Source organism: Rhincodon typus, chromosome 31, assembly GCF_021869965.1.
Source record: "Rhincodon typus isolate 14 chromosome 31, sRhiTyp1.1, whole genome shotgun sequence".
NCBI classification, from domain to species: Eukaryota; Metazoa; Chordata; class Chondrichthyes; order Orectolobiformes; family Rhincodontidae; genus Rhincodon; species Rhincodon typus.
In genome coordinates, this window is record NC_063362.1 from 10,827,419 (window position 1) to 10,837,477 (window position 10,059).

Here is a 10,059-nt window from a genome sequence, read left to right on the forward strand (position 1 = left end):
GGGTGATAGACAGAGTGCAGAATATAGTGTTACAGCTACAGAAAAGGGTGCAGAGAAAGATCAACTCTGATAAATGAGAAGTCTGTTCAAAAGTCTCATAACAGCAGGGAATCTGTTCTTGAATCTGTTTGTATGTGTTTTTTTTTGTATCTTCTGCCCGATGGAAGAGGGTGGGAGGGGTCTATCATTATGTTGGCTGCTTTCCCGAGACAGCGGGAAGTGTTGACGGAGTCATTGAATGGAAGGCTCGTTTGGGTGATGGATGAATCACTGCATTTGTAAAGAGCTGCCCCTAATGTCCATTTTAATCTTTTTCCTCCCACTTAACAATATGCCCCCAGTCACGAAATCTCCCACCATAGGGAAAAGATGCCTGCTATTCACCTTATCTATGCCCCTCAAAATTTTAAGAACCTCTATAAGCTCACCCCTCAACCTCCTACATTCCAGTGAAAACATTCTCATTCTATCCAGCCTCTCCCTACAACTCAAACCTTCCATTCCTGGCAACATCCTGATAAATCTTTTCTGAACCCTGTCCAGTTTAATAATATCTTTCCTATAACAGGGAGACCAGAACTGCATACAATACTCCAGAAGAGGCCTCACCAACGTCCTGTACAACCTCAACATGACTTCCCGACTCCTATACTCAAAGGTCTGAGCAATAAAGGTAAATGTGCTAAATGCCTTCTGAACTACTCTGTCACAAACTTCAAAGAATTATGTACCTGAAACCTAATGAATTTCCAGAGGAAGTACTGGATGCAGGTACAGTTACAATGTTTAAAAGACATTTGGATAAATACACGAATAAGAAAGGTTTGTCGGGATATGGGCCAAGCACTGGCAGGTGGGACTAGTTTAGTTTGGGATTAGGGTTGGCATTGACCAAAGGTTCTGTTTCCGTGCTGTATGACTCTATAACTCTGACTGGGCTGTGTTCACAACTCTATAATTTCTCGCAGTCTTAGGCAGAGCAGTTGCCAAATCAAGCTGTAATGTAACTATTAGGATGCTTTCAATAGTGCATCAAAAAAGTTGGTAAGAATCATTGTGGAACATGCCAAATTTCTTTAGTCTTCTGAGAAAGTATAGGCATTGGTGTGCTTTCTATGTGGTTGGACCAGGACAGATTGTTAGTGATATTTACTCCGAGAAACTTGAAGCTCTTGGCCATCTCCAACACAGCACTGGACAGGGGCATGTCTCCCACTCAGCTTCCTGAAGTCAATGACCAGCCCCTCCATTTTAATGACATTGAGGGAGAGATTGTTGTCTTTACACCATGCCACTAAGCTGTCTATCTCTCCTGCATTCTGACTAATTGTTATTTAAGATCTGACCCACCACAGTGGAGAATTCAGCAAACTTGTAAATGGAGTTAGATCAGAATTTGGCCACACAGCCATGTGAGTGTATAAGGAGTTTAGTAAGGGGATGAGTACACAGCCTTGCAGGGTATTGGTGTTGAGGATTATCGTGGAGGAGGTGTTGTCACCTCTCCTTACTGATTGCGGTCTGTGGGTAAGGAAATTCAGGATCCAGTTGCAGAGGTGGGGAGCAAAGTCCTAGGTCTCAGAGTTTGGAGATGAGTTTGGATGGAATTATGGTGTTGAAGGCAGGGCTAAAGTCAATAAATAGGAGTCTGACATAGGTGTCTTTGTTATCCAGATGTTCCAGGGATGAGTGAAGGGCCAAGAAAATGGTGTCTTCTGTGGACCCATGGTGACAGTCGGTGAATTGTAGTGGATCAAGACAATCTGGGAGGCCGGAATTGATGTGTGCCATTACTAACCTCTCAAAGCACTTCATAATGATGGATGTCAGAGCCACTGGGCGTAGTCATTAAGGCACACTGCCTGATTTTTCTTTGGCACCAGGATGATTGTAGTCTTCTTGAAGCAGGTGGGAACCTCAGATTGGAGTAAGGAGAGATTAAAGATGTCTGCGAATACTCCAGCCAGCTGGTCCGCACAGAATCTGAGGCCACAGCCAGGGAATCCATCTGGGCCAGATGCTTTCCATGGGTTCACTTTCAAGAAGACCGACCTGATGTCTGCACCAGTGACTGTGGGTAAAGGCGCTCCTGAAGCTGTCAGGGCAGGTGACATCATTTCACTGACCTTCTGTTCAAAACAAGAGTAGAATGTATTGGCTCCTCAGGGAGGGATGCATTGTTGTCAGCGATTCTACTCAACTTCGCTATGTAGCCTGTTCTATTGTGTATGCTTGCCAAAATCAACTGTGTTTATGTGGTTAGCCTGGCATCCTAGTTTAATCTGGTATCGTTTCTTGGCATTCCAAATGGCTTTGCAAAGATCATGCCTAGATTTCCTGTATAGGCCATGGTCACCCAACTTGAATGCCTCAGACCTGGATTCAGTAGAGAATGGATCTCCTGGTTCATTCATGATTTCCAGTTGGAGAGCACTCGGATTAATGTCCTTGCACGCAGTCCTGTACACATTAACTGATGAAGTATGTGATGGTAGTGGCATACTCATTTTGGTTGGCGACTGGGTTCTTGAATAGCAGTCACGTAGGACTGGTAAGAACGGATGACTTTGGACTACAGATTCCAAAACTTTCCATCACTGAGGGTTGCCTAATCTCATGCCTGAATTGGTTGTAAAATGATTGATTGAGATTAATTAATGTGATTGGTCAACAACTCTACTGCCATTGTAGATTTTTCAATATATATTTTTCATATCAACCTGTTCAGAGATGCTATGACACACCTCTGAAGCAGGTGGGACTTGAAGCCAAATCTCCTGGCTCAGAAGTAGGGACACTACCATTGCATCACAGGAGCCCTATTTCTATTGCCATTGTGTCATGTGACTGCTAAGATGGTTAAAAAGTGAGTGAGACAGACTTTAATCCTTTATCTCATGTAATTTGTATTTGTTGGAATAGAATCATGCATTAAATGAAGTTATGCATAATGGGTTGAGTAGGGCACGTTTGATGCAGTCTATACGAAGTGTACCCCTCATTTACTAATCCTTGGCAATATTTAGGAATTGTAGACAAAAGTGTACGATGGATCACTTGACCTAACTATTTATCCTTGGTTGTCCGTTTGCCATTACTGTGTTAATCAATATTCTGAGCATAAGAAATGATCTAATTAATATTTTCTTCAAGTCAAATTTGGTGAACAGTGAAGAAAGAAGTGAGGTATAATTCAACTGAAGTGTAACCTGAAACAGACACCTGTTCTGTGTTCTGAGGAAGGGTCACAGGACTCCAAACATTATCTCTGCTTTTCTCGCTATAGCTGCTGCCAGATCTGATTTTCTCCTGTTTCTGCTTTTGATTTTCAGCACCCTTGGTTCTTGTTTTTTTTAATCTCTGTATATTATTGCTGTTTTACACACTACCCAATTTTCTTTTTCCATTGTAACAGGAGTATCTCATCTTTCAGTAAGATTATGGATGATTTGGACCTTACCTTTATCTACCTGCCCTGATTCCATTCTCTTCAACATTTGATTTGTTATCATACATTTCATACTCCTGCCCAGGATCAATCAATCTTTAAATTACCCCACTTAAAACAGAATGTTTTCAAACCACATACGGACAGAAAAGTAACCAAAAAGGATTTTATTTCAAGTACTCATTTTTTATGTGGGTGGAGAGGCAGGATTTAAAGAAAATGTCAAGTATGTGTAAAATACCAAACTCCCTCACTCACGGAGAGAAACAATTCTAACCCTAGAATTCTTGAAATGTTGTGTCAGTTGGAAAAGATAATAAACAAATGCCTTTCCCACAGATGCAAAAAAATGGATACAATGTTCTAAAAATTTAAATGTGTGCATAAATCTATCATCATCCCTGAAAGAGAAATGTTGCAATTTCTTTGTGGCCCACAGTGATTTTGTTTCAATGAACTTACTGATACGTTCACTGTAAGTATTGGCTATCATTCTCACTGATTTTTTTTGACAAATCTCAAGTGTTAACTGCCCTGTCCAGATTGGTGCAATTAATGTCTGTAAGGCCTAGAAGGTCAAATCCTGGTTTACCAAGATAGTTGATCTCAGCCAGAAATAGTATAGTTATATAAAGTCAAATTGAGAAAGATGTCAATTTGTACTTTTGAAAAGAAAATCTAAAATGAAGGGATTTATAATAAAGACAAGATAAATTGCTCACACAGATGGCGATTGCAGAAAATGTGTAAGTCAATAGAATGGGTCTCCTCTCTTTGATGGTGGATAGTTTCTAATCAGCCTGCTCAGAAATGTCATTACACACCTCTGGAGCAGGTGGGACTTGAACCCAGGCCTCCTGGCTCAGAGATAACTGCGCCACAAAAGCCCTCCCCTCCTTGCATGTTAACCACAATTGGAGCTCAGACAATGTGTTGTAGGAGGCTATTGAATTGTTGTAGGCATGCTGATTACCAATACTAGTTTAATCTGTTAGTTGGTCTCTTAATAGGACTAGATACTGTTTCTAGTCCGGCAACTGCAGCATCCAGTGTCATCTAAGTGATAAAAATGAAAAGATGCCAAAGACTGCAGGCCTTTCATTATTGCCTCATTTAAACAAGGCTGATCATAGTTGGGTGAGTATTTCTGAAATCTGGCACCACATTTATAAAATTCATTCTCAGGATGTGGGAATTGCTGGTAAAGCTGACATGTACAGACCATCCCATGTTACAGTTGAGTAGCTTTTCAGACAATGTGATCGCAGTTAATGGTCAACCACTTATGGATTAGGATTGAAAGAGATGATGATGTGGATTTGCTGGCACATGCTTCACTCCTCCCTGTCCACGTACTGTGTTAAACTGAAACCATCGCTGAGGAGAATCCTGACTCACAGACTTTCCCTGTTTGCACAGAGTTAAGGACATCAGGAACCCATTTTAATCTGGCTCAACTTCTTTCCTAAAAAGAGCAACACAGCATAACCAGAAGGTATTTATTTGAAAATACTGACAGAACAGGAATATATTAAAATTGACACAATGCACCAAGATTAAATAGAGTGATAAAAGACATTTTGCCAGATTTTTTTTCTGAATATAAACAATACAGTATAAATCATAGATTATATATATTTAAATATGTTACAAATAAGGTGCAGCCGGTAAAAGACTTCATACTTAAACTAAAGCACATTGAACAGAATGCTATTATAAAAGATTTTCAAATACCGCTTATTGAAATTTATATTGCACAGCAGCACTGGAGAAAGTTTCCTCTTACGAAATATTAACATTGAAATAACACACAATACGCCTTGAGCTATGAGTACTTTGGGAAATAAAGTACTTGAAACAGTTATAAGCAACTGGGACACACCATTGTAACAAGTTGTAGCCTTGGCATGAAGAAAGTGAACATTCATTCAGTCTTGCTCTTGGGACAAACCTGAGCCAGTGTGCAACAATAGCCCCAGTTAATCTCACTGTATCTTCTGCCCTATTTTTAAACCAAATTATAAAAGTTTGCAATCTATTCAAACTCGCTAACACATTGCTGTATCTTCTTGTACAAGCAATTCTTAGCAGGCTGAAGCACCCTTATGTTATTACTGAATGCAAGTATTCATTAACAGTCATATTTAGGTATAACAGTCAGTGTTCAAAGGACTTGCTTAACCAGTCTAACAACCAATTCCCCACTAATTATCCTTTTTGTTTGTACACACATGGAGCAGCAGAAAACAAGAGCGATGTCCTTGGTTGTGATTGATTGGAGAGAGTGGATTAGGCACGTATATTGGCTTCTGTCAGCGTTCAGGTAAGTCAATGAAGGTTTTGATGGTTGAACAAACAGTGCCGTTCGTCTTTGGTTACCATACTCGGCATTTCTTGGCTGGGTGCATCGCGTTCCCTGTTTTGCACTGGAAGGCCTCAGCAAAAGCTTCAAAGTTCTGGAGGGAACCAATGACTCTGCAAAGGGGGAAAGAAAAGGACGGAGCTTGCATTTATTGGCATCTTACATGGTCTTAGGTTTCAAATTACTTTGCAGCCAATTAAGTGCTTTTTAAGTGTTGCATCTTATTTGTAACATATATAAAGCAGTTGTGCACAACAAGTTCCCAAAAACAGTAACGACATCATTGACCAGTTGACCTGGTTTACTGATACTTGTTGAGGGATATATATTGGCTAGGGCACTGGGAGAATTCTCCTGCTCCTCTTAGAAATAGGGGTACTAGATTCTTTTTTACATCCACCCGGGTGCGCAGAGTTTATTCACCTCTTTCTGAAAGGTGGCACATCCAACAATCTCTCAGCAATCACACTCTCTCAGCACTACAGTAGATGTGTGTCTAGATCAGTCTAGATGTGTGTTCCAGTCTCAAATGGAACTTGAAACCACAGCCTTCTGACTAAGAACACTGCTGCAATGAACCACAGCTGTAACAGCCATGTGAGGGAGGTCTATTAACACTTCCATAAATAGAGATGAATAGGTATTGATGTAATGCTAACATTCTAATCGTAAGTGTAAATATCCACACTATGCCTGTCCTATCAAATTCTTCATCAACTCCCTTCATCACTTGAAAGTGCTTAGTTAGGTTATAAAAACAGAAATTGCTGGAAAAGCTCGGAAGGTCTGGCAGCATCTGTGGAGAGAAATCAGAGTTAACATTTTGCACCTAGAATCCTTTAGTTCTGAGGAAGGATCACTGGACCCGAAACATTAAATCTGATTACTCTCCACAGATGCTGCCAGATCTGCTCAGCTTTTCCAGCAATTTCAGTTTTTGTTTCTGATTTACAGCATTTGCAGTTCTTTTGGTTTTTGCTTAGTTAGGTTACCCCTCTTCTTAGAGGCAACCTGCCCTTTAACCTAAAGTGAAATATTTCAGAACAGGGAAACAATTCCTAGTGGACAGAGTTCATATTCCTGTTGAATTCCTAGTGAACATAAGGTCTGATTAACCTCAAGGCAGTCTGTATCCAGTCTCTATTTGTATCTTGGTCAATTACTGCCCATTCAGTAAAGCTGCCCAGTGAGGTTGTAGACATGCTTGCCGAGCCAATGGGTTGGTTGTAAATGTTTCGTCACCCTGCTAGGAAACATTGTCAGTGCGCCTCCGGTGAAGTGTCGGTGATCTGTCCTGCTTGTTTTTTTCTTTATTCAATCACGAGATGAGGGTGTCACTGGCTACGCAGTCCTAGAAAAATTGGAATCAATGGCTATCAGGAGACAAACGCTCTGCTGGTTGAAGTCATATCTAGCAAATAGGAAGATGGTCATGGTTGTTGGAGGTCAGTCATCTCAGCTCCAGGACATCTCTGCAGGAGTTCCTCAGGGTAGTGCCCTAGGCCCAAACATCTTCAGCTGCTTCATCAATGACCTTCCCTCCATCATAAGGTCAGAAGTGGGGATGTTCACCGATGATTGCACCATGTTCAACACCAATCGCGACTCGTCGGATACTGAAGCAGTCCATGTTCACATGCAACAAGATCTGGACAATATCCAGTCTTGGGCTCACAAGTGGCAAGTGACATTCGTGCCACACAAATGCCAGGCTATGACCATCACCAATAGGTGACAATCTAATCACTGCCCCTTGACATTCAATGGTGTTACCATCACTGAATCCCCCACTATCAACATCCTGGGATTGGACAGAAACTCAACTCGACTTGCCATGTAAACACATGGCTACCACAGCAGGTCAGAGGCTAGGAATACTGCAGTGAATAACTCACCTCCTGACTCCCCAAAGCCTGTCCATCATCGACAAGGCACGAGTCAGGAGTGTGACGGAATACTCCAACAACATTCAAGAAGCTTGACACCATCCAGGACAACGCAGCCCACTTGATTGATACTACATCCACAAGCATCCACTCCATCTACCACCGAAGCTCAGTAGCAACAGTGTGTATTATCTATAAGATGCACTGCAGAAATTCACCAAAGATCCTCAGACAGCACCTTCCAAACCCATGACCACTTCCATCTAGAAGAATGAGGGCAGCAGATACATGGGAATACCACCACCTGCAAGTTCCCTTCCAAGGTACTCACCACCCTGACTTGGTAATATATCATCTTCCCCTCACAGTCGCTTGATAAATATCCTGGAATTCCCTCCCTAATGACATTGTGGGGTCAACCCACAGCAGGTGGACTGCAGCTATTCAAGAAGGCAGCTCACCACCACCTTCTCAAGGGCAACTAGGAATGGGCAATAAATGCTGACCAGCCAGCAACACCTACATCCTTCAAAAATGAATAAGTGTGGTGACCCTTATGTTAAACCATTAGCAGTCATCACTTTTAAATGAGGGAGTGGCCCTGTGGTATTTATTAAGGTGAGTTCAATCAGGCCCAGGATTAAGACGACAAAAAGACAAAGGTATGAGATCAGAGATTACATTTGAAAGGTGGAAGAAAGAAAACAGATACTATTCTTCTTTCAGTCAGACAATGATTCTATTAAACATGTTCAGTTCCACCATAAGGTGATGTGCATAAACTAAGTAAAAGATAGTCAAGAAAAGAAATTGGTTAAATTCTATGTCTCATTTTCAATACCTAGCATTAATCTCACGATTGCTCTGTAAGGATAGAAGTTACATACCTGAACTTCAGTGGGCTGTGAACATCAGTTTTAATTGATTGACTGGCATACTCAGGCCTGTATGACCCACACCACACCTGAAGGATGTAAATAATTGTTAAGCAGGGACTGAAAATGAAGTAGCAGTTTGTACACAGAGATATATAATTGACTATATTAATAAATATCTTGCAACCCTCATTATAGCTTTATGTCAAGCAGGGATTGAGGTCAATGTGCTATACTAACAAGTTATTGCACGTGGAACATCTGAGTATTGGACGGCAATAAGATATTATCTGGATTAAGAATAATGTTCCAAGTTGGTGCTGATATTGAGGAAGTGGAGAACGTTGCTCACTGACAGTGAGTCCAGAGCCTGAACCTCTGGCTGCACAAAATCAACATCATGGGTGTATAACTCCCACCTCACTATCAACTGGTGAAGTTGCCACAACAGCAGATTGTTTTGCCCTCAAAATTATCAGTGACTTAGAAATGGATTTGGTACAGGCCTTCCTTTGTGTTTCTAGGGTCAATCAGATTGGGTAAGAGAAACCCATATCTAGCTGAGATGCTTGGAGCCCTACTTAATAAGATTCATATTATTGCACTTCACAAGAAATTGAAATATCAGCTCATTATTCCCCATTCTACAATATTCGAAATGCAGTAATGGCCAAGGTAAAAGCCCTTTCTTAAAGTCCCCTCATTTTGTTATGTTACATATGATAGTGAAAGTGGATCTCCCCTCCCTTTACCCTCCTGCCTCATTCTGGACACTGCACTAAAACACTGTGCCCATTTTACCTGTGCAAAGTTAAGGAAGAAAAGTTGTTTGTGTGTCAGATCCAAGCCAGGCAGTTTCACTTCTTCACCTTCATTCTTCACCCATTTTAAATAAGCCTGAAAAATATATGGTGAAGGCAATAAACCAAACTGATTCAAAAGGTAAATGGGAAATGGAAAGAAACTAAATTCTTCTGCATACTGCGTTCTGTCAAACTGTCCTCAGTAGCAGTGATGCTACTCTGTAAACACATGGTTGTTACAGCAAACAGTTGAAGTGTTTTGAAATTTCTTTTGTAATTTTTCTGTGTTTTCCCTGTCGCTTCTCTTCTGAAGCTGTCCTGCCATGTAGTTGCATAGTGCTGGTGTCCATGAGGTACAATGTCTAAAATGTGTGTGGGTAGTGAATTGTGGAAGGCTACCTCAGAGAGAATGGGCTGGGGTTAGCATCACAATCAACTACTATTCTGTTCCTATTCATTGTTTACAAATTGATGCCATTAGGACATTCTGACAAGTTTTTTTAAACCCTATCCTTTGTGTGTATAGAATGTTGTCATCTACCCTGGTGGAGGTAAAATAGCTCAGTAAAGAACTGGTGTTCTTTGTAATTAGTACGTTACTGGAGTAGTGAAAGAAAATTCATCAGTCACTTTCAGAAGGAAACTGGATAAATACTTGAAGGAGAAATATTTTTGGGGCTATGAG

At 41.0% G+C, this 10,059-nt stretch overlaps 1 protein-coding gene across 4 annotated transcripts in view; it reads right to left on the reverse strand.

The window, feature by feature from the left end:
- Window positions 1–5,020: 5,020 nt before the first annotated feature.
- mmel1 (membrane metallo-endopeptidase-like 1) overlaps window positions 5,021–10,059 on the reverse strand; it is a 64,929-nt gene continuing 59,890 nt past the window's right edge. For all 4 annotated transcript variants that reach the window (XM_048615116.1, XM_048615114.1, XM_048615115.1 and 1 more), the window contains 3 exons: window positions 9,373–9,468; window positions 8,584–8,660; window positions 5,021–5,923 (listed from right to left, as the gene is read on the reverse strand). In XM_048615116.1, the coding sequence (XP_048471073.1) occupies window positions 5,824–5,923; window positions 8,584–8,660; window positions 9,373–9,468 (273 nt within the window). In that variant the 3' untranslated portion in view covers window positions 5,021–5,823. The remainder of the gene's footprint in view (window positions 5,924–8,583; window positions 8,661–9,372; window positions 9,469–10,059) is intronic.